Source organism: Mustela putorius, unplaced genomic scaffold (assembly GCF_011764305.1).
Source record: "Mustela putorius furo isolate JIRA1106 unplaced genomic scaffold, ASM1176430v1.1 tig00003853_pilon_pilon_pilon, whole genome shotgun sequence".
Lineage (NCBI taxonomy): Eukaryota > Metazoa > Chordata > Mammalia > Carnivora > Mustelidae > Mustela > Mustela putorius.
The window spans coordinates 75016994-75042194 of NW_025422005.1; the positions used below are offsets into that span (position 1 = coordinate 75016994).

Sequence of the window (25201 nt, forward strand, 5' to 3'; positions counted from 1 at the left end):
GAGATCACAAGAGATCACAAGTAGGCCAGCAAAGGGGGGGGGGCATGCTCCCTGCTGAGCAGAGAGCCTGTTGTGGGGCTTGATCTCAGGACCTTGAGATCATGACCTGAGCTGAAGGCAGAGGCTTAACCCACTGGGCCACCCAGGCAGCCCCCCAAGCAATTTTTATATTTAAAACTTTGATGAATAGAAGTGAAAAACATGTGCATCAAGATTAGGTCACCATATATAGCCACATTCTTTAATTTCTTTAAAAGGAGAGCTAATTCTTTTTAAGTAGTGAGGTCACACCGCGCACAATGTTATCAATATTATGTAACATTCTAACAGGAGAAATAAATATTGAAACAATCTCATTGCCAACTTTCTCCAAGACTTGTGAAAACCAGGGAGTATCATTATTTTTAGTAGCTTCAACCCTAGATTTCAACTGCTTTATCTCTTCATTCATCTCTTCAGATTTCTTTCTAAATCCTTCATTGAGCAGATCACGTTGGACCTAAACAGAAAGTGAGAAGTAAAAATTTAAAATTACCATATTTTTTTCAAGAATTGTACTTCATATATAAAAATGTGGTTAAACTATCTTTGTTTTAGTCCTAAAATTGTTTCTGCTGAATCTAGAAAGGAGAATTTTGTATTGAGGAATATTTCCTGACTTGGACCTAAACATTGAGAAGAAACATAATTTAAAAACTTACTGAAGTTCACACACCATTAAGGTTTTCCAGGATGCTAAGCCGATATGAGGACAAAGGTAACATGTTTCCGTAAAAAACAACAACAACAACAACAACAACAAAACAGTTGGAAGGTAGCCTTGGTTTGATATGGTCACCCAAATAGTAGAAATGATGGGAACTTATAAGCTCTTATAGAAATCTATCATAAACATGTCTTGAAAGATAATGAGAGAATTCCTCCCTATGCCATCTGATAACTTGAGTAAACCACCCACACCTGGACACAATATAGCAAATTTAGAAGCTGTCAATTCCCTGTGTTTTTAAGTCTGTACATTTCTGATAGTTAAATGTCAGCATAGATCTATCTTACAGTCTTTGGGCAGTCATAGTGTTTCTTATAATTGTCAGTGATCTTGATAAAGCATACCATTGCTGCTTGTATTAAATACATATGGATCTTCAGAATTTAAGAAACAAGTCAGAGGACCATAGGGGAAGAGAGGAAAAAATAAAACTATGAAACCAGAGAGGGAGACAAACCATAAGAGACTCTTAAACTTGGGAAAAAATTTGTTAATTAAAAAAAAATACATATGGTTGGAATATCTATTTACTCAAGCCTCATGAAACCATTTTAAAATCCCCCAAATAGCAATTCAAATGCTATCTATATTCTCCAAGAGCTTGGAGGTGCCCTACGCATCCTCAACTCTCTAGAGTCTACATATTTAGAGTGGAATTCAAAGGCTTTTTTAGAAAAGAAGGAGGAGGAGGAGGGGAAAGGGCAGGAAGAGGACGAGGAGGAGGAAGAGGAGAGGAAGGAGAGGCAGAAGGAAAGGGAGAGGGAGAAGAATTCAAAGAACTCAAGGTTTTAATAAGTCACAAGCAGTTAATGGCAAGAGTGCTTCCTTCTATGAGCTCCATACCTGTAACCTTCACCCATCCTTTCCTGAGGTACCAGAAGAAGGACCGCCAAGCATTACCAAGGCCATGGGCAGACCTACCTTCAGCTTATGCTCCAAAATCATATTCTGTTCTTTAATTAGGTTTTCTCTCTCCTTCTTCATCTTCTTTTCCAGTTGGACTATGTTTTCCTGGAGACTCCTCTGTTGCGCCTCCATCTGCTGTTGCTGCTCCAGTAGTTTCTGTTTTAGCATCTCCTGTTCTCTCTCAGCGGCCTCCTTGCTGAGCCGCTCCTCTGCCCCAAGGAAAGTTTAGAGAGGGAAGATAATTAAGCAAGGATTTATATCTATCTAAGCTCAGAGACAAAACCAAATTGGAAGGGAAAGTGGAAAATCTCTGAATCATTCATGTCCTCACTATTGGAACCACATTTCAGAATATTTTGGGAAAGTCCCTGTCTGGCTGCCAAACAATCATAACGTTCCTTGTTTTTAGACTTAGCAGAGTTGTTCCAAGAAGAGAAAGCTCCTTGTTTTGCCCTCACACCTGCCTGAGGGCTATACCCAACCCATTGTGAGCCAAGCCCTGCCCCATACCTGCTATGGTCTTCTCCCCATCAGTGAGGGCTTTATCTGCCTGCCAGATGGATTTCTCTATTGAAGCCTGTGACTGCAGAAAGCTCTGGAGGACTTCATTCGCCTGAGGAACCAAGAAGAAGCAAAGAACTTAGAGTTCCACTATGGAGATTAGTGCTGCAAAAACAAGTATGTCCATATGATTTTTGCTTCATGCTTAAAATTCTACAGTGGCTCCCTATAAGGTGTCCAAGCTCCTTAGTGTGACCAGAGACTCTCCATAGCTCCTGCTTCCTGTCTCCCTTCAGGCTCTCCCCTCGTGCTACTTCCTTCTACGTACTCTAGGTTCCAGCCAGTCAGAAATATGTTCAGTTCTATAAATCCACAGACTCTGATTCTTTGATATATTTGGCTTCTCACTGGGAAATGCTGCCTCTAATTTGTGCTCTTGCTCTCCTCTGTCATTTGCTGGCTTACTTTAGGCAAGTTATTTTAACCTGCTTGTGACTCTCATTTCAGATCTATAAAATGTTGACAATAAATATAGACATTTCTAATGTTGTTTGAAGGATTAAACTTAAGAGTCTAGGGAAACAGCTTTACATTATGCCTGTAAGAAATAAGAGTCCAATATATATTAGTTGCATTATTATTTAATTATTTTTATGTTTGTACCTCAACCTATGTAGCCCAGTTTTTCTTATTTATTCTTTATTATTATACTATTTTTAATTTGAGTGTAGTTGACGCACAATGTTATGCTAGGTTGGGGTGTACAACATTGTGGTTCTAAGGTTCTCACATTATGCTATGTTCACCACAGGTGTAGCCACCATCCAGCTCACTATATCACTATCACAATATGTTGATTGTATTCCTTGTGCTGTGCGTTTCATTCTCATGACTAATTCATTCCATAACTGGAAACCTGTATCTCTCACCACCCTTTACCCATTTTGTCCTTTCTACCAACCCACTCCCCTTGGCAACCACCTGTTTGTTCTCTGTGTTTATTGGTCTGATTCTTTTTGTTTGCTTATTCATTTGTGTGTGTGTGTGTTTTATTTTTCCACTTATGAGTGAAATCATATGGTATTTCTCTTTCTCAGTCTGACTTATTTCACTTAGCATAATATCCTTTAGGTCCATCTTTGTTGTCTCAGATGGCACGATCACATTCTTTCTATGGCTGCATAAAAGTGCACCATATGGAGACCATCGTCACAGGTTGATATGTGTTATAACTTTGTATGCAATTGTCCATGTATTTACTTCCTCTCTTACATTTGATCATATACTTAAGTACAATGACTCTAACTTGTAAATTGTCAGCACTTGGAATAGTCAATGCTGTGTTGTTGGATGAAGAAATGAGTAATTTCTATTCCATCTCTTGTGGGTTTCAGAAATCCATACTCTTTTGGGGGGGAATAAGCATTTCCACTCTTCGCAGGAGTAAATAGTAAATAGTGGACCTCAGAAGCTAAAACTGTCATGATATCCCCATGCTGTTGTCACCCACAACAGGGGCTGTGCTCTCAGATTATTTGAAGACCCCTTAGACTCCATTATGTAGGCTCCCCATGCTCCCCTATTCCTCACCTTCACTCCTTTCCTGGGCACTTGTGAATATTTCCATTCAATACTTTCTTTTGCTTCCCTGTAGAGCTTGTATCCCCCAGGAACAGAGAAAGTTCCTGCTGAAATACTTTCCCTTAGGACCTGTGACATTTCATCAAGGATGGACTGGCAGTATTTAAGGGATGCCTCTTCATTCTGCTGCAAGAAATGCTCTTTCTTATCCTTTATGAGTTCCTACAAGGGGAAAGTAGAGAGATGTCACCTGAATAAAGGAACAGAAACAATACCATTCCAAAGAATCTGGTAGAAGGATTGGTCTGTGGTCCTCATGAGAGGGAGGACATGGAATAAAACAGGAATCCCAAGACTTGACTTACTCACAACCTTGAATGCTCTTTGCAAGACTCTGGGCAAGTTTCTTAAACTTCCTGGTTCTTCTGAAATGTTGGAGTTGTATTGCCTAATCTCTGGGGCTCCTTTCCATTGGAGCATTCAGTAATTTCATTGTCAATGATACAGTGATACAACAAGGAGCAATATAAGTTGAAAATGACCTGGAATGAGCATCTGATAAGAGAAAATTTGCTTTGTGACAATGGGAGTATGTTCCAGAAAGCAACCATGCTTAGGAATGACTTTTGGGTGTTGTGGGCAGGCTTGGAATTCATTGATGTATTTAAAGATCGGGAAGATATCTATACTTCAGAGATCAGAGAGATTACTAGATAACGTGCTTTAGTATAGGGAGTAAAAAAACAAAGAAATGTAGTCCTTTGAAACTATCTTTCACATAAGAATCCAGATTTCTTTATCCTTGAGTAAGATATGAGCCATGGGTCAATAAAAGCACTTCTAGGCTTCATTCTTCAAAAGGAAGAGTCCTGAAGAATAATTACTAAGACACATTACCACAAGAGACTTCTGGAACTCCTGCTTGTCATCCTTGAAGGAATGCTTCATGAACACTTCAATGGCTTCCTTCTCACAGTCTGCATGCACATCCAGCAGCTCCTGGAGCGTGTCTGTGGGGAGTGTCAGTCGCTGGGACATCTGCTCACTGTAGTGGTTGGCTGCCTTCTGCACGGCCTCAGAGTTCTCAAGCTGGGCTAGAGTTGTCACTGCATTCTCCACACAAGGCACTGCTCCAGTATTGATGGTATCCACATAGGTCACCACCAGAGTCTTCAGCCCTGAATGAACCAGGATATTGAAAGGATAAAGATCAAATTATTATCCCATAGGATTCCAGATTCTGAGACTACATTTCTGAAGTCACGTGTACTCGTACCTAACACCCTCTTCACCCCACCCTCTGCCACACAGCCCTGCCTCCTCCTATCTTCATCTTTGTTTTCCTATTGACTTTAAATTGTTATGGTCTGCAGGTCACATGGTTAAAAAAATTAAAAATTTACCTTTATCCAACATACTAAAAGGTATCTGGAAAACATAATTTCTGATTAAAAAATTAAAAGCAAATTAAATTATATATGTATACAGATGGGGAAGGGTAAATCAGATTATATTTGTTCCAAATTCTGAAGCTTCCAGTGGATTTTCACCAATTTATTGGATACTATTTATTTTTGTACTGCTCTACACACCCAAAATGTTTGTTTGTTTATTTATTTATTTATTTATTTATTATTACAAATAAAGCTTATCAGATGGGACTTCTTTTGGGAAAAAAAGGAAATATATTCTTTTTTTATACTGTTAGTGATTTTTTTCTGATCAGTGGAAGTTTTTTTTTTTTCAGATAAGTCAATGACACAGATATCAGTGACAAAGTGTGCAGTTTTGGAGAGGAATTTGTAAACTCCTAAAAGTGAGATAATTATAAAACAAACACATCTCTTCATGGAGTGAGAATGTGTGTATACCTAGAATTCCATATAGAATCAACCAAAAATGCTGATATTATGCCCCACAGAAATGGGAAAAGGAGACTCACGATTTCCAGTGATTGTGACTCCCTCTCTGAGAGTCTTGGTCCTTGCCTGGGTGTGGATGTAAGAACAAAAATTGTTTGCTTGTGTCAGGAATTTAGGATCCAGTTGATGTTCAGGTATATTCTCAATATTAGCTAGGAGTTTTGTTTCATTTACTGGCCGGTCAAAGACAAAACACTTCCGTTTTGGAAAGAAATGCCTGATGCACTCTCTGGGTAGATTGGATGCTTGGATTCTAGCGTTGTTGCCTGAAGGATAGGAACAACAGATTACCTTGGGAACAGTCTTGAGACAAGGGAGCTAATGGTTTTTATGATTGGGATTTTGATTCTTTTCTGTCTCCTGTGCTTGAAACACCTTTAACACAGACATTCAATACTTTCTTGAACAGCAAACTCATACCAATGGTAGCATTTTGGAAAGAAATTAGGGGAGACATCAGTCCAGGTAATTAAAGCCTATGGCTTAGAAGTCCAGACTTTAAAATGGTGGTAGAGTTGTTCATTAGATGTTTACTGAACGAATGGCAAAAAAAAAAAAAAAGAAAGAAAAAAAAAGAAAAAAAAAATCAAGAGTCAAATGTAACTTCTTGGTCTAAGGTAGAAACTGAGCTTGGGACCAAGTGCCACAATCAAGGGATAATGGAGCAGGTTTAGGAACAACAGTATTAAGCATATTCATACACTGGTTATTGAAGGAAAACTTCTTTGATGCTAGAAATAATTTGCACAATGTTAGCTATTTTATTTCACAAAAACCTCAGAAGAGTAAATGTAACTAAAATGTAATTCTAGGATGTCACCACTACTCTGCAAACTCCTTGAGGTAAAGGGCTAGATTTGATTTAATAGCATTGTTCTTCGGCCTAGCCAGTTTCTCATTAAATGTTTTCAGAAACTCTAAGTAGAAAACTGAAAGCAAGAATGAATAAATCAGAATTGATCTTTCCCTCAAGGTTTAATGAGATCTATACCATTATAAATGTAACCCATTAAGATAATTTATTATTTCAAAATTATAACATGGACAAATATATGGGAATTAAGAGAAAACTATGATATATACAGTAAAATGAATGTTCTGATAATTATCAGAAATATTGAAAAGGTATAGATTGAAAAGGCATACTTCTTCAGGTTTACTTGGAACACATAGTCATTTTTTATGTGATATATCTATGCAGGTATTAGAAAATTATATCCTTCTTTGAGAAGATTAATATCTAACTGTAAAATACATTTTTATTGAAATATATTCTATATATAGTAATATGTTGATTTTCCATATAATTTCATGCCTAATGTGTTACAGTCAGTTGTTTTCTTCAACACAGAAGCCAAAGTAAGGAACATGTATCTCGTCTTTGGAAAGTTAAAGCACCCAGTGAAATCTGGTAGCTACATTAGCCATTGTTTAAAGAACAGATCAGTTTTGAATAATTTCATTCTGGCCTAGGCTCTGCTTTTCAACCTAAGCTCAAGTCACCATTTCAACAGACTTTAATCTAGTTTTGAATACAAATGCTATCCCAAAGATAACAGACTGTGTTCAGCAGCTCCCACCCTCTATTGTACCACCCACTGCCCAGGCCATGTTCTAATACCTGGTATCAGCTTCAAGGCATTCTCCAGGTACTCATCTTCTGTGATAGGATGATCATTTAACTTCAGCTCCAGGGTAAAATCCCGTACAGCCCAGATAAAGTCTGGAAAAAAACTCACAAACTCCGTAGAATCTTCTATTCCATCCTTTTCTGGGAAGGACTTTGCCCTGATTAGTTCTGTGAGCTCTGTCACATAACTAGGACTCAAGTTAAGGAAAAGGAAGTTCCCACTCATCATTCCCACTTTCCTCTAACAAAAAATTATAAACTCTCTCCTTGGCCCTGGGTCCCTCTGCTCCACCAAAAGCAGCTAAGTGACAGGGAAGGAGAAACTAACTAGAGCTCTATTCCCATCAACATACTGAGATGAGTGGTTTGGTCCCTGGAAGGATACTGCAGCTGCTCCAGGGCCTGGTGGTTGATGGTGCCCATGCTGTTGTAGACAAAGGTGCTGCACAGAAGCACAGCCAGTGCAAAGATCCATGAGTCATTCTTAGGGTCACCCTAGAAAGCACATTAGAGCAAGAGTTTTAGGAGTTTAGTCTTTAGAAATTCATTCAGACACTTCTTCTATCAGTCTTCTATTACTTTAGCTAACATTCCTGCCATGCAAAGAAATAAGTTTGAAGACAGACATATATACAGATATCAACTTTGACAATTATAAAGACATATTTTGTGATTGTGAGTCTTCCATATATAAAGAGATTCCAATATGGCATAGGTTTCTTTTTCCTCAATTGGATGAAATAAAGTAACATATATAGAAAAACTAGTACAGTACCTGGTGTGCAATGGTGAGTGATAGCATTTATTCATTCTATGTAGAGCTATATAAAATATACCAAAGTTGCTATAACTGGGAATTCAAATTATATTCAATTAAATTCCACAAATGTTTATAGGAAGCTACTGAGTGTATCCCACCACTTTTTTATTTAAGAAGCAAACTTGAAAGTAGCAATAGTTACTTTCAGGGTGACTGTTTTAAAGTGGTGACAAGCATCCATAACAATGAATGTAATAAAGATGACAATACCTATAAAGATATTAGTAATCTTATATTTTAGTAATGTCCATAAGCAGTGGAACCTATAGCTGTAATAGAAATGATGGAAGACCATTCCATGCTCTTGGATCAGAAGAATAAACATTGTTAAAATGTCTGTACTGCCTAGAGCAATCTATACTTTTAATGCTATTCCGATCAAAATTCCACTAGTATTCTTCAAGGAGCTGGAGCAAAGAATCCTAAAATTTGTATGGAATCAGAAGAGACCCAGAATCACTAAGGAAATGTTGAAAAACAAAAATAAAGCTGGGGGCATTACGTTACCTGATTTCAAGCTTTATTACAAAGCTGTGATCACCAAGACAGCATGGTACTGGCATAAAAACAGACACATAGACCAGTGGAACAGAGTAGAGAGCCCAGATATGGACCCTCAACTCTATGGTCAATTAATCTTCGACAAAACAGGAAAAAATACACAGTGGAAAAAAAGACAGTCTCTTCAATAAATGGTTCTGGGAAAACTGGACAGCTATATGTAGAAGAATGAAACTCGACCATTCTCTTACACCGTACACAAAGATAAACTTAAAATGGATAAAAGACCTCAACGTGAGACAGGAATCCATCAGAATCCTAGAGGAGAACATAGGCAGTAACCTCTTCGATATCAGCCACAGCAACTTCTTTCAAGATATGTCTCCAAAGGTAAAGGAAACAAAAGTGAAAATAAACTTTTGGGACTTCATCAAAATCAAAAGCTTCTGCACAGCAAAGGAAACAGTCAAAAAAACAAAGAGACAACCCACGGAATGGGAGAAGATAATTGCAAATGACAGTACAGACAAAAGGTTGATATCCAGTATCTATAATGAACTCCTCAACTCAACACACATGAAACAGGCAAACATATCAAAAAATGGGCAGAAGATATGAACAGACACTTCTCCAATGAAGACATACAAATGGCTATCAGACACATGAAAAAATGTTCATCATCACTAGCCATCAGGGAGATTCAAATTAGAACCACATTGAGATATCACCTTACACCAGTTAGAATGGCCAAAATTAGCAAGACAGGAGACAACATGTGTTGGAGAGGATGTGGAGAAAGGGGAACCCTCTTACACTGTTGGTGGGAATGCAAGTTGGTGCAGCCACTTTGGAGAACAGTGTGGAGATTCCTCAAGAAATTAAAAATCGAACTTCCCTATGACCCGGCAATTGCACTCCTGGGTATTTACCCCAAAGATACAGATGGAGTGAAAAGAAGGGCCATCTGTACCCCAATGTTTATAGCAGCAATGGCCACGGTCGCCAAACTGTGGAAAGAACCAAGATGCCCTTCAACAGACGAATGGATAAGGAAGATGTGGTCCATATACACTATGGAGTATTATACCTCCATCAGAAAGGATGAATACACAACTTTTGTAGCAACATGGACAGGACTGGAAGAGTTTATGTTGAGTGAAATAAGTCAAGAAGAGAGAGTCGATTATCATATGGTTTCACTTATTTGTGGAGCATAACAAATATCATGGAGGACAAGCGGAGATGGAGAGGAGAAGGGAGTTGGGGGAAATTAGAAGGGGAGGTGTACCATGACAGACTATGGGCTCTGAAAAACAATCTGAGGGTTTTGAAGGGGGAAGGGGTAGGAGGTCGGGGTACCAGGTGGTGGGTATTATAGAGGGCACAGATTGCATGGAGCACTGGGTGTGGTGCAAAAATAATGAATACTGTTATGCTGAAAATAAAAAATAAATTTAAAAAAATAAAGAGAAATGAAGATTTAGAATTTTATCAAGGAAGGCCAGAACTGTGGAACTTGGAGAAAGAGTATATGTTATGAAGGCTTACTGGAAGTCTTGAGCTGAATTTCAAGAACTCGTCAAATACAGACATGAAGAAACACAGACTTCATTCTCAGCATGTCTCATGTGCATGTTGTTTCTTAATACATGTGTATTAATATATGTGTGTGTTTGTGGGTCTTTGATTCCACATATGAGTGAAATTATGAGGTATTTGTCTTTCTCAGTATGACTTATTTCACTTAGGATAATACTCTCTAGGTCTCTCCATGCTGTTGGAAATGGCACAATCTCATCCTTTTTTATGTCTTTGTAATATTCCATTGTGTATTTATACCACATCTTCCTTATCCTTTTGTCTACTAATGGACTCTTAGGTTGTTTCCATATCTTGGCTATTGTAAATAATGCTGCAGTAAACAGAGGGGTGCATATACCTCTTTGGATTAGTGTTTTCCTCTTCTTTTGGTAAATAGTAATGGAATTATTGAAACGTATGGTATTTCTACTTTTAACTTCTTGAGAAACCTCCATACTGATTTCCACAAATTAAAAATTAATAGAAAAAGAAATAGATAATTTCTAACTCCTCTTTTGGAATAAATGGAGAGCTACAGAAATTTAAATACCATTTCCAAGTAAGTCTCAATGTAAGGCACATAAGGAGTAATCATTCATTTCACCCATTAGTAGCAAGTTAAAAAAAAAAAAAAATTCATCCGAAAATGTTTGTTATAGGACAAACACATGCTGTTGTTGCTGTTCAAAGACTTATTTACCTATTTGGGAGAAAGAGAGCCAGGGTGGGGAGGAGAAGGAGAGAGTCTTGAAGTAGAATAGACTCTGCCATGAGTGTGGAGCTGGGTGGGGCTGAATCTCACCACCCCAAGGTCACACCTAAGCCAAAACTGAGAGTCAGTGTACCAGCTGTGCCAGATCTGGTGCCCCCAAACACTTGCTTTTATAGAACCAGCACATTCAGAGGTATCTCAAAGTCTTCTGTAATGCTCTTTGGGTAGATGATGAATTTCACCATAAGAAATGTAAACATAATCTCTTAACTCCACACCTCTAATACACACTTCATCTGGAAGATAAATCAGAAATATTTCTTCTCCTAGGATGGAGTTGATGTTTCTCCTCTTTCCCATCAAGGCACCCTTATGTTTAACATAAGTGGTACAGACTATGTGTGCTGCCCATATCACTTTGTAAAATTGAAGGACTGATTCCCCCAGCTAGTGGGAGTGCTGATGGAAGAAAAGTTATTCTGTTAATTAGAAAGGCTTCCAGAGTAGGCTTTCCATGATTTATCCGCACCCTTGTCCCAACTCAGGATAAAAATCATCCCAGCAAGAGAACTCCCATGGAAGTGACAGAAGTCAACAACTGCATTGTGATACAACTTTTTCCTCTCTCCAACTTGCTTCTTTCCCAGTCAAATTTTATTAAATCTGACTGCATTTGTGTGGTCTTCTCAACTGGACTGAAGATGCATTGAGGGTAGGACATTTATTGTAGTGACTGTCATCTAAAGTAGTAAGCCAGGGGACTTCAACTTAGCTATTCAATAATTATTTCTTAAATTTAATCAAATACTTCAGAGCCCCTTGGTGGTTCAGTCAGCTGAGCATCTGACTCTTGGTTTCAGCTCAACTCATGATCTGCAGGTCATGTGATCAAGCTCTAAATCAGGGTCTGTGCTCAGCAGGGAGTCTACTTGAGATTCTCTCTCTCTCACTCAGCCCCTCCAATGACTCACAGTCTTAATATATCTCACTATCTCTCAAATAAATAAATAAGTGTTTTAAAAAATATTTATAAAATAATTCAAATGATTCAACCAGTATCAAGAAATAAAAGATTTTATCTAATATACCATATCTTACCTAGAAGTGAACTTTAAAGAAAACAGAATGCCTTATTTATTATTATTGGATTTCTAGATTTTGCAAATAGATCACAACAGTTAAATTACAAAAATATCATGAAGAAGTAAGGAGCAAATACAGAATAAAAGGGGTTTACCTGTGACTGTCTTCTTACCTTTTCCACATCACCCAGGCCCTCGGTATCCAGAAGGACCAGGGTGTGGTTTGGCTTGCAGGGGTGAGGCACACACCATATCCAGATGCCCTTGGTTTTAGACTGCACTGTAGAGCCCAGAGGGAAACCTGCAAGGGGAGGGGAGAAGGCAACATACAGTGACAGGAGATTCATCTAAGCAGCCAGAGGGTACAAAGTCAGACTTTTTGGAATGTAAATAAGTACCCTAGCATACAAGATGGCTCTTTCTCAAATTCCTTAAGGATGTCCCATTTTGTGTCTTCTGATTCAAGGAGGGCAGTGATGCCAGGCAAGTGGTCAAGATGGAGGCAAAGAGCCATTATTGAAGGAAAAATAAATTTGAAAAATGGAAATCACTGATAACCATCAATGAGAATTTTGAGAGAATGTTGAGGCACAAAGTCAGAGAACAGTGAATAAAGAGAAACATGGGAAAAGAAAAAGTAGACAAAGGAAACTGAGATCACATTTTTTTCCAAAGTGATTAAAAAAGGGGGGAGGAAGGTTGTCAACTACAATAGGATGTGAAACCCAGGAAGGAATTTTAAGATGATAGATGTCCTAGGGTCCTTGAGCACAACAGTCAAAAAAGAATTCTTGAGATATTTCATAGTGCAACTTAGTAAGTTTATTCAAGTAGCATGGGGATAAGACCCATTGGCAAAAGAGCTACACTTTTTCTGTATGAAGCTGGTGGTTATATGCTTACAACTCAAGAGGAAGGGGATGTGTAGAGGTATTAGATCATAAATGTATCTTCGAATTTCTATTCATAAACTACTTTTGCAAGATTTCTCTGGTGCTTCTTATTCAGTTCAATAGCAGCTATTGGTGAGGTATACAGGCAGTCCTGAGACTCTTCAAGAATGTAGCAGCCAGCACATATTTGATCCTTATCAGAATTATGCAGGCTATAGGTCAGCCTTCTGGGCTTAAGGTGAACATTTTTCTATTTCTATCCCTCAATGTGTATTCAGACATCTTTATATGTTGATATCCCATAAAAAAGTAAATGTGTTCTAAGGGAGAAGAGATGCAATTATAAGAGCCCAGTACTCGATCAGGTTAAAGAAGGTAGGATCCTGAGCATTAGCAAGGAAGATTTTCCTTAGCAGCAGTAAAACAGCATGGTAACAGATTACATTAAGAGTAATTTAGTGGTGAGAATTAGAATCAGAAGGTTGGTTGATTGTGAGGAGTCTGGTTCTCCTTTCTTGTGACCAGGGAAAAAAAACTAAAGGCATGAGAGATATGGCTAGAGGTAACCAGTTGGCCCCAGGCTGAGTACAACACTCACCTCGGTTCTGTCCTGCAAGACGGTTCATCAAGTAGGATTTGCCGGTACGATACAGTCCTACAATGGCCACCACCACTACTGGTTGAGAAATCCTTTCAAGAATCTGTATAGCTGTCTGGTTCACTGACAGCTGCATATTGTTGTTTTCCACCAGACAAATGGGGGCTGTCATATGGGGTCCAGATGCCATGGCAACCTGCCAACCTAAAAAAGCCTCCTAGTAGAAATAAGATTACAAAGTAATTCTCTGACTTGGAGTTATCCAAAGCACCCATCAGTTTAGGACTAGGTGAAACTTCTGCACTTTCTATGAGACAAAATGTAATCTAGAGTTACAAGACCGCAGAGGGCTTCCTCTATTACTCCCCCAAATTTGTGATGATATTAGTGATGAAACATAGAATATTATTCTTCAAAGTTTTGCTTCAATAGTAATAATAAAATTCAAGCAATTGTTACTGTCACTGAGAGCCTACAATATACCAGGCCCTGTGAAACATACCTTACATACTCAGCCTCATTGATACTTATAAGACCCTACAAGTTAGAAATTATTGTACCCCTTGTACCCGCTTTACAAAAACAATAAATGAGTCTAACAAAAGCTGAGTAAGACATAAAGCCAGGGTTAAGCCTAGACAACTGAGCAAACTGGCAAGCTAAGAAGTTCTAAGCTCTTATTTCCCTGAGGACATATAAAAAATAACCAAAATATTGGCTAGAATAATCTTACAGTAGTTCTGCAAAAAGAGTCAAATATCTAAAGCCACCAAGCAAACATCCAGTGAAGAAAAAGCCATATTAAAAATGGTAGGAAATTCTGTGGTATTTCTGCAAAAAGAATAAAGAAGGTGAAAGAAGTGTCTTCTGTGAAACATAACACCTTTCAAACACACTGGAGTTTATGTTAATGAGGTGATTTTGGAACCTACCCTGGATGACCACAAGGGAAGACTGGTTGCCAAGGGAACCAACCATGTGATTAGAGGGTTCAGCCTCAATCCCAGCCCTGGGGCAGAGAGAAAAGCTGCAGGCTGAGTAGGTAACCAAAGGCTAATGATTTACTCAGTCATGCCTATTTAATGAGGACTACATTAGAAACCTTAACTGAAGGAGTTTAAAGAGCTTCTGGGTTGGTGAACATGTGCATGTACTCAGAGGGTGGTGTGCACAGAGAGAGGATGAGAGGATGGAAGCTCCACACCCTTTTTTTGATACCTTGCCTACACATCTATTATCTTGCTGTTTTGGGGTTATATTCTCTTTCTTTCTTTCTTTCTTTCTTTCTTTCTTTCTTTCTCTCTTATAAACCAATAGTCTAGTGAGTAAACTGTTTTTCATGAGTTCTGGAAGCTGTTCTAGCAAAGTACTGAATGTGGAGTACAGATGGAGAACATAGCCACTCAGAAGCACAGGTGACAAGCTGGAATTGAGATTGGCACCTGAAGTGGGGCTAGTCCTGTGGGGCTGTGTCCTTACTTTGTAGGGCAGGCACTAACTTCAGACTGTTTGTGTCAGAATTACTTACTGCGGAAGATTGCCCATATATGTGGTGACCAGAAGTGAGGTATTGAGAACAGTGTTGCGAGAAAGAATTTTTTTCCCTTTTCAGGGTAGAGACAAACAATAGACCATCAAAGGCCCCAAGGAGATTTTCAGAGGGTAATTAAGACATTTAAAAGCAGCACGTATAGGGGGAAATTGAAAAAGCCACACATAAGCTCAGGTAGGATGCTGCTCAGAAAAGCCCTAAAAAGACTTTTAAGGTTTCTCCCTAGGTTAAGCCTAAGGCTCAAGACCAAGACCCAGCTAATGAGCAAAGACTTCCTTAGTACAAAAGCTGTATACAAAGAATGGAAAAGGTGGCTGTTTCTATAAATGAGCAGTTTTCAACTGAAACAGCAAAAATCACAAGGCATGCAGAGAAATAAGAAAATGCAGCCCATTCAAAGGAAGTAAACAAATGTGGCAGGAAACATCCCTGAAGAAACACAACCATTGCGTGTTCTAGGCAAAGACTAAAGTAATTTTCTTAACTATGCTCAAAAAGCTAAAGGGAAACACAACAAAGTAAATCAGGAAAATGATATATAAATAAAATCAGTCCAGTTGCAGTGTGTACTGGTGTAAAGATAGGCATATTGACCAATGGAATAGAACAGAGAGACCAGAAATAAACCCTCCCATATATGGCCAAATGATTTTTGACAAGCCTGCTGAGATTTTCCCAATGGGGAAAGCACAGTGTTTTCAAGAAGCGGTGCTGGGGAAATGTGATATTCACATGCAACAGGATGAAGTTGGGCCATTATTTTAACACCATTTATAAAATTTATCTCAAAACATATCAAAGATTTAAACAGAAGAGATGAAACTACAAAAATTCATAGAAGCAAACACAGGAGAAAACCTTCGTGGTACTAGATTTGACAATGATATTTTTGGATAGCACACCAAAGGCGTGATCAAAATATGAAAAAATGTTAAATAGGACTTCATCAAAGTTAATAATTTTTGTATATCAAAGAGCACCTTCAACAGAGTAACAAGGAAACTCATAGAATAAGAGAAGATAACTGATTTATCACATATCTGTTAACGGATTAATATCCAGAATCTTTAAGAACTCTTCCAACTCAGTAATAACAACAAAAACAATGCAATTCAAAAATGGGCAAAGGACTCAGACATTTCTCCCAAGAAGATACCTTTATGCAATAGATTCGTGAAAAGATGTTCAATATCACTAATCATTATGAGAATGCAAATCAAAACCACAGTGAGGTACAACTTCACACCCATTAGCATAGCCATTATCAAAAAAAATGAAAACAAAAACAAACTGAACAACTAGCACTGACCAAGATGTAGGAAAAATTGGAACCCTTGTGCATTGCTGGTAGGCATGGAAAATGTTACAACCACTGTGGAAACACTATGCTGGTTCCCCTCAGAGTCTACCATTTGATCCAGCAATTCTGTATCAGGGCATATGTAGAAAAATATCAAAAGTTTGACTCCAAACTCAACACCCAAAAAACAGAAAATCATGTCAAAAAAGAGGCAGATGACATGCACAGATACTTCTCCAAAGAAGACACACAAATGGCTAGCAGACACACGAAAAAATGTTCATCATCATTAGCCACCAGGGAGATTCAAATAAAAACCACATTGAGATACCACCCTATACCAGTTAGAATGGCAAAGATTAACAAGACAGGAAACAACAAATGTTGGAGAGGATGTGGAGAAAGGGGAACCCTCTAACATTGTTGGTGGGAATGCAAGTTGGTGCAGCCACTTTGGAAAACAGTGTGGAGATTCCTCAAAAAATTAAAAATAGAGCTACACTTTGACCCTGCAATTGCACAACTGGGTACTTGCCCCAAAGATACAGTTGTAGTGAAAAGAAGATCCATATGTACCCTAATATTCATGCAGCAGTGTCCACAATTGCCAAACTGTGGAAAGAGCCAAGATGCCCTTGAACAGGCAAATGGATAAAGATGTGGTCCATATATATAATGGATTATTAGGATTATTACTCAGCCATCAGGAAGGATGAATACTCAACTTTTATATCAACATGGATGAGACTGGAGGAGATTATGCTGAGTGAAATAAATCAAGCAGAGAAAGTCAATTATCACATGGTTTTACTTATGGAACATAAGGAATAACATAAGGACATTAGGAGAAGGAAAGGAAAAGTGAAGGGAGGGTTTGGGAGGGGGAGGTGAATCATGAGAGAATATGGATTCTGAGGAACAGAGGGTTTTAGAGGGGAGATGATGGGGGAATGGGTCGGCCTGGTGGTGAATATTAAGGAGGGCACGTTTTGCATGGAGCCCTGGGTGTGGTACATAAACAATGAATCTTGGAACACTGAAAAAATAAAACTAAATTTAAAAAAATTAAAAATAAAAGGAGGGACTCCAACAGATTTTGTACACCAGTATTCATAGCAACAGTATTCATAGTAGCCAAGAAGTGAAAATGTCCATGAAGGGATGAATGGATCAACCAAATGTGTCATAATCATACAATGGAATATTTTTCAGCTGTAAAAAAGAATGAAATTCTGATACATGTTACAGCATTGATGAACATTGAAGACATTATTCTAAAGTGAAATAAGCCAGACACAGAGGACAAATATTTCATGATTTCACTTACAAGAAGTACCTAAAATAGTCAAAGGCATAGAGACAGAAAGTAGAATAGTGTTTACCATGGGAAAAAGGCAGGGGAATAGGGAGTTACTGTTCAAAGGGTACTGAGTTTCCATTTGAGATGAAAAAAATCTCTGGGGACAGATAGTGGTAACAGTTGTGCAACAGTGAGAATGTATTTAGTGTCACTGAACTATACTCTTAAAATGGCTAAAATGGTAAATTTTATGTTACACATATTTTTTATTACAATTTTAAAGCATTTTTTTTAAAAAACAACAACAACTGGATAATCCATTTCTCTGTCATATGCTACTGCAGCCACTTAGTGGACAGAATGTTCTTCCTTAAAGACATTGATTATCCTGTCAGTTCCTTTATCAGTAGATTAACCTATGTAGCTTCTCTTCATAATCACATATCACATTGTGCTCTCTAGTATTAGAGAGCTGTGAACATGTGAACCCTGTGCTCATCTTTGTCTGCAGGTTGACAAGTACTGGGAATGGGAGTGGTAAGTGGAATGAGGTCAGTCTAAAGAATGTAGCCTCCCTTTCAAACAGGGACGGCAGGAGAATGTCCTGAATCTTGAGATACTACATGCTGAAGTACTTAGCTGAGATGGTCAATTTTTCTGCAAATTACTGCTATGAATGGAAACTATATATATATTTATATATATAGCTATATATATATGAGTGTGTGTGTGTATGCAAATATCATTTTATATTATGTAGGGAGACATACACATATATCTAGAGAGATAAAGCAAATCTAGCAAAATGTCACCAGTCGAGAAATCTAGGTGAATAAATAGTATTTGAGATTTTCTTGTAAATGTTTTTTAAATTAAATTTTAATATAAAAAATTAAGTACTTAAGGTAAAATTGTGGTCTCCTGACACATTTTTGATTGCATTATATTAAAATGGTTTTCTAATATTGTGGAGTTACATAACATTTTTGACATAAGAGACTCCATTTTGAAGCTCCATTTTCTTTTCCAAAGAATGAGCTCTTTAACTGGACCAGAGTGGTAACAGTTTCAAGCAATTGCTCATAAAATATCAGCAGAGCAACTGACATGTAGATCATATGAGGACAGTAAAGTTAATGCATACGAGGGACAGCTTCATTTGATAGCACCAGTAACATCATCAACAAGATGGTAATCAGAAGAGCTCCACCAGTCAGCATTAAATCCGTGTTTTTTCTCTACTCTTTATCTAAATAAGAAGATTAGAAGACCCTTCCTTCTTTCTCGTAAAAACCCCATACTTTCCCCACATGAACAGGACACTTTTCTGTTCACCTTAGAATCTGGCTCCCCAAATTACAATTCTGAGACCCCAATAAAGGCCTTTGCTCATCTTCAATTTTACCTCCTTTTCTCGGTTCACAATATGTATTTTTCATAATCAGAATATGTAAACATGCTATTATATTCAAATGTTTCCAATATGCAGTTTTATATTTATATGTCACATATTCAAAAAGTGTCTAACACCAGCTCTATTATTTACTGCTCATGGCCCCTTAAACAATGAGCCTTACCTAGCTAAACCCAAGATTTTAAAGATGATTATAAGGGTAATGTGGATAAAATTATAGGTCCAACCTGGAGGATATTTTGATAATTAAATTAGATACCATAAGCTTTTGTCTAAGCATAGCATGCAGCACAAAATAGGATTTCGGTGTATGTTGAATAAATGGAGATTTATCTGCCAACAATTGCATTGAACAATTTGGTCCTTTGGGCTGCATTTCAACCCACTCCACAAACTACAGATTTCTAAGAAACAAGATCTACAAATAAATTCTTTGTCAGATCAGAACAGTAAGCAAGTTAAGACACATGCTCCTGTCCCACCCTCTTCTGTCTGATTCTTCAGTGTGGGGAGCAATGAACGTGCAGGTAAAACAGAAGCCTTGAACAGCTACGTTGTAATGCCTGAAGGTGAACGGTCCCCTCCTTACAGAGAAGATTAGAAGAAGCTGAGGGAGATGTGACAGGAACAACTGAACAGCTTTATGAAAACAGGTCTGCGGTTTCCTAGCTGTGAATGAGCCACAGAGCTTTTTACTTCAAATGAGCAAAGCGCAACTGTTTGATCCTGTTCAGGACTGGCTTTCAACATTTGAACTGCCCAAGAATCATCCAAAGAAATTGTTAAACCCAGATTCTATACATTTAACAACCGGTGCAGGTGATTCTGATGTTCCTATGAAAAAATCAACAAACACCAGAGGGGGCAAGGAGACAGAGACAGAGAGAGTGACAACATAGTTATTTTTAACTAATAAAGATCAGTGATGTGGGAACTAAATTTATTTCTACATGGAGATTTACAGAACTCTCAATCTGAAGCTTTCTTAAGTTTGACTAATAGAAAGATCAGAAAGAAACTATCTCTTTAGATTATCATTGCCTGTAAGCTCCTTGATGGACACTGTCTTGTTCTATGAATTCTAATGTCTGCCACAGAGCCTGGTAAGAGTAAATTAGGGAGGCTCCCATGGGGACTCCTTCCACTCTAGTTTCTGCTTTCCTGAGCTGACACTGTTCCTGAAGCAGCATATCCAGGGAGACATGGTGTGCTTGGCTGTTCCTTTGCAGCTGATACCGTTTCAGAGGCAGAGCTGAGCTTCCCTAAAACTAAAGCCAGCCAAGACCCTGATGGGTCAGACAAAAGGCAACCTGCCCCTCCTGCCATTCCTCAGTTGTCACTTTCAATCAGAGATCAAGTCCAGTTCAAGACCATGTTGCATATAAAAGATGCACTTACCTACTATGTAGCACAGCAGGTTTGAGAACAGTCTTAGCTGCTCACTGCTTGCTCACTTGCTCCTTCCACCTTTTAGCTTCCTCGTATAAAAGCTTAAAAAAAAAAAAAAAAAACTAAGGAAGTTAGAAACTTCTACCATTTAAATCATGTGTTAAAATTGAAATTGAAAGTAGAAGTAATTCAGGCAACATGAATCACCAGACTAGACCGTACATGTGGATGTTCAGTTCAGGATGAGATGAAATGAGGGCAAGCCCACAGTACTCAAGAGTCAGATCTTAGTAAACACACTCCCTCAGCTTTCTTTTGTCTTCCCCACCTTTGAGGACTTTGCTGGCCTCTCTTGTTCATATGTCTCTCTCAGTGGGCTTAAGTTTCCTTAACACACAGGAAAAATAGAACATTCTTGGCACAAATATAAGGAAAGTTGTATAAAGCAAGATTTATTTCAACTATTTTTCTTCTAGTGGGAATTCCTGAGTTCATTTGTCAGTGGAGAGCTTTAAGATTTTAAATATGGTCCCTATTATATAGTGCCAAGGAAAATTGAATGAGCTCTTTAGAATTTTTTTTCTGGACTAATGTATGTTTATTTTTACTTAATTTTTAAAATTTTAATTCCAATGTAGTAAACATACAGTGTTATATTAGTGTCAGGTGTACAATATAGTGATTCAGCAATTCCATATATTACTTAGTGCTCATCAAGATAAGGGTACTCTTAATCCCCTTCACCTATTTCACCCAATCCCCATCCACCTCCCCTCTGCTAACCATTAGTTTTTCCTCTATAGTTAAGAGTCTGTTTTGGGGTTGTATCTTTTTTTTCCCTTTATTTGTTTTATTTCCACATATGTTCTCTGGCTTATTTTACTTAGCATTAAATTAAATACTGACGTATTTCTCATTCTCTGGCTTATTTTACTTAGCATTATACTCTCAAGATGCATACGTATTGTTGCCAATGGCAATATTTCATTCTTTTTATGGCTGAATAATATTCCATTATAAATATACCGACTCTTCTTAACCCATTCATCTATTTTTGGACATTTGGTCTGCTTCCATAATTTAGCTATGTAAATAATACTGCAACAAACATAGTGGTGCATGTATCCTTTTGAGTCATTGTTCTTGTGTTCTTTGGGTAATACCCAGTAGCGCAATTACTGGATCATTTGGAATATATTTTAACTTTTCAGGGTATATCCATACTTTCTTACACAGTGGCTGCACCAGTTTGCATTTCTATCAACACACACAAGCTTTCCTTTTTCTCCATATCCTCACCAACATTTCTTTCTTGTGTCTTTTATTTTAGCCATTCTGACAGATGTGAGGTGATATCTCATTGTGGTTTTGATTCGCATTTCCCTGATGATGAGTGATGTTGAACCTCTTTTCATGTGTCTATTGGCCATCTGTGTGTGGTCTTTGGGGAAATGTATATTTGCGTCTTCCGCCCATTTTTTAATTGAACTTTTTTTTTTTTTTGCTGTTGTATAAATTCTTCATGTGTTTTGGATGCTAACCTTTATTCGACATATCATTAGCAAATATTCTCTTCCATTCAGTAGGTTGTCTTTTAGTTTTCTTGGTTATTTCTTTTACTGTGCAGAAGATTTTTATTTTGATGTAGTCCCAATAGTGTCTTTTTGCTTTTGTTTCCCTTGCATTAAGAGAGACATCTAGAAAGAGGTTGCTACAGCCAGTGTCAGAGAAATTACTGCTTGTGCTCTCTTCTTTGATTTTTATAGTTTCAGGTCTCACATTTAGGTCCTTAATCCATTCTGAGTTTATTTTTGTGTAGGGTATAAGAAAGTGGCCCAGTTTCTTTCTTTGGCATGTTGCTCTCCAGTTTTCCCAGCACTGTTTGTTGAAGAGACTTTTTCCTATTCTACATTCTTGCCTCCTTTTTTGAAGATAACTGAGTATATAATAATGAGTTTATTTCTGGACTCCCTATTCTGTTCTGTTGATTATCAATTTTTGTACCAGTACCATACTGTTTTGATTACTACAGCTTTGTAATATAATTTCAAGTCCAGAATTTTGATAGTCCAGAATTGTGAAGTCCAGCTTCGTTTTTCTTTTTCAAGATTGCCATGGTCTTTTGTAGTTCCATACAAATTTTAGGATTATTTTAGTTCTGTGAAAAATACTGTTGTTATTTTGATAGGAATAACATTAAATGTGTAGATTGCGTTAAGTGGTATTGACATTTTAATAATATTTGATTTTTCAATACATGGACATTTAATGTCTTCCCATTTATTCGTGCTGTCTTCAGTTTCTTTCATTGATGTCTTGTAGTTTTCAGAGTACAGATCTTTTACCTCCTCGGCTAAGTTTGTCCCTCAGTGTTTTTTCTTTTTGGCGCAATTGTAAATGTGATTATTTCTTAATTTCTCTTTTTGCTGCTTCATCATTGGTGTATAGAAATGCAACATATTGGGCCACCTGGGTGGCTCAGTGGGCTAAGACTCTGCCTTCAGCTCAAGTCATGATCTCAGGGTCCTGGGATGGAGCCCTGCATTGGGCTCTCTGATCAGCAGGGAGCCTCCTTCCCTCTCCCTCTCTCTCTCTCTCTCTCTCTGCTTGCCTCTCTACCTACTGGTGATCTCTCTGTCAAATAAATAAATAAAATCTTAAAAAAAAAAAGAAATGCAACATATTTTTGGAGATTGGTTTTGTATCCTGTAATATTACTGAATTTATTTATTAGTTCCAGTAGTATTTTGGTGGAGTCTTTTGAGTTTTCTATGTATAATATCATGTCAAAAAGTGAAAGTTTTGCTTCTTCCTTTCCAATTTGGATGCCTTTTATTCCTTTCTTTTGTCAGATTGCTGTGACTAGGACTTCTAGGACTTCCAGTATCATGTTACATAGGAACAATGAAAGTGGACATCCTTAACTTCATCCTGTCCTTAGGGAAAAAACTCAGTTTTTCACCCTTGAGGGTGATGTTAGCTATGGGATTTTCATACACAGCCTTCATTATGTTGAGGTATGTTTCCTCTAAGCCTGCTTTGTTGATGATTTTTATCATGAATGGATGTTGTACTTTGTCAAATGCTTTTTCTACATCTACTGAAATGATCCTGTGGTTCTTATCCTTTCTCTTACTAATGTGATGTATCACCCTGATTGATTTGTAAATATTAAAGTACCCTTAAAACCCAGGAATAAATCCCACTTGATATTGGTGAAAGATTTTTTAATAAGGTATTGTTGGATTTGTTTTGGTAATATTTTTCCATCTATGTTCATCAGATATTGGCCTATAATTCTCTTTTTCTGTGGTGTCTTTATCTGGATTTGGTGTCAGGGTAATAATGCTGGCCTTACAGAATGGTTTTGGAAGTATTCCTTCCTCTTCTATTTTTTTTTTTTTTTAATTGTTGTAGAAGAACTGGTATTGACTCTTCTTTAAAGGTTTGGTAAATTTAATCTGCGAAGCCATCTGGTCTTGTACTTCTGTTTTTTGGAAATTTTTTGATGTTTTTGGGAGTTCTTTGATTACTGACTGAATTTCATTGCTGATAATTGGTCTGTTTAAATTTTTCTATTTCTATTTTTCTATTTCTTTTTTTTTTCAGTGTAACAGTATTCATTATTTTTGCACCACAACTGGTGCTCCATGCAATCCATGCCCTCTCCAATACCCACCACCTGGTTCCCCCAACCTCCCACCCCCTGCCCCTTCAAAACCCTCAGATTGTTTTTCAGAGCCCATAGTCTCTCGTGATGCACCTCCCCTTCCAATTTACCCCAACCCCCTTCTCCTCTCTAACACCCCTTGTCCTCCATGATATTTGTTATGCTCCACAAATAAGTGAAACCATATGATAATTGACTCTCTCTGCTTGACTTATTTCACTCAGCATAATCTCTTCCAGTCTCATCCATGTTGATACAAAAGTTGGGCATTCATCCTTTCTGATGGAGGTGTAATACTCCATAGTGTATATGGACCACATCTTCCTTATCCATTCGTCTGTTGAAGGGCATCTTGGTTCTTTCCACAGTTTGGCAACCAAGGCCATTGCTGCTATAAACATTGGGGTACAGATGGCTCTTCTTTTCACTACGTCTGTATCTTTGGGGTAAATACCCAGTAGTGTAATTGCAGGGTCATAGAGAAGCTCTATTTTTAATTTCTTGAGGAATCTCCAGCCACTGTTCTCCAAAGTGGCTGCACCAACTTGCTTTCCCACCAACAGTGTAAGAGGGTTCTCTTTTCTCCACATCCTCTCCAACACATGTTGTCTCTTGTCTTGCTAATTTTGGCCATTCTAACTGGTGTAAGGTGATATCTCAATGTGGTTTTAATTTGAATCTCCCTGATGGCTAGTGATGATGAACATTTTTTCATGTGTCTGATAGCCATTTGTATGTCTTCATTGGAGAAGTGTCTGTTCATATCTTCTGCCCATTTTTTGATATGATTGTCTGTTTTGTGTGTGTTGAGTTTGAGGAGTTCTTTATAGATCCTGGATATCAACCTTTTGTCTGTACTGTCATTTGCAAATATCTTCTCCCATTCCGTGGGTTGCCTCTTTGTTTTGTTGACTGTTTCCTTTGCTGTGCAGAAGCTTTTGATCTTGATGAAGTCCCAAAAGTTCATCTTCGCTTTTGTTTCCTTTGCCTTTAGAGACATATCTTGAATGAAGTTGCTGTGGCTGATATCAAAAAGATTACTGCCTATGTTCTCCTCTAGGATTCTGATGGATTCCTGTC

General features: G+C 37.8%; 1 protein-coding gene across 1 annotated transcript; it reads right to left on the bottom strand.

Moving 5' to 3' along the window:
- Nucleotides 1–214: 214 nt before the first annotated feature.
- Nucleotides 215–20688, bottom strand: LOC101671726 (guanylate-binding protein 6). Its single transcript, XM_004752638.3, has 12 exons — nucleotides 20674–20688; nucleotides 20461–20552; nucleotides 13497–13713; nucleotides 12179–12306; nucleotides 7695–7804; nucleotides 7301–7497; nucleotides 5700–5945; nucleotides 4655–4935; nucleotides 3767–3979; nucleotides 2186–2288; nucleotides 1691–1884; nucleotides 215–499 (listed from the first exon to the last, which is right to left on the bottom strand). The coding sequence occupies exons 3-12, from the start codon at nucleotides 13684–13686 to the stop codon at nucleotides 263–265; spliced, it is 1899 nt and encodes a 632-aa protein (XP_004752695.2). The 5' UTR covers nucleotides 13687–13713; nucleotides 20461–20552; nucleotides 20674–20688; the 3' UTR covers nucleotides 215–262.
- Nucleotides 20689–25201: the final 4513 nt, after the last annotated feature.

Excerpts from the sequence above, each read along its gene's own strand:
- LOC101671726 (XM_004752638.3), bottom strand. The coding sequence starts at position 13,686 with ATGGCATCTGGACCCCATATGACAGCCCCCATTTGTCTGGTGGAAAAC. Across the intron at positions 7,805-12,178 it reads GCCTGGGTGATGTGGAAAAG|GGTGACCCTAAGAATGACTC; the intron begins GTAAGAAGACAG and ends TGTGCTTTCTAG. Across the intron at positions 7,498-7,694 it reads CAGGCCCTGGAGCAGCTGCA|TTATGTGACAGAGCTCACAG; the intron begins GTATCCTTCCAG and ends CTTGAGTCCTAG.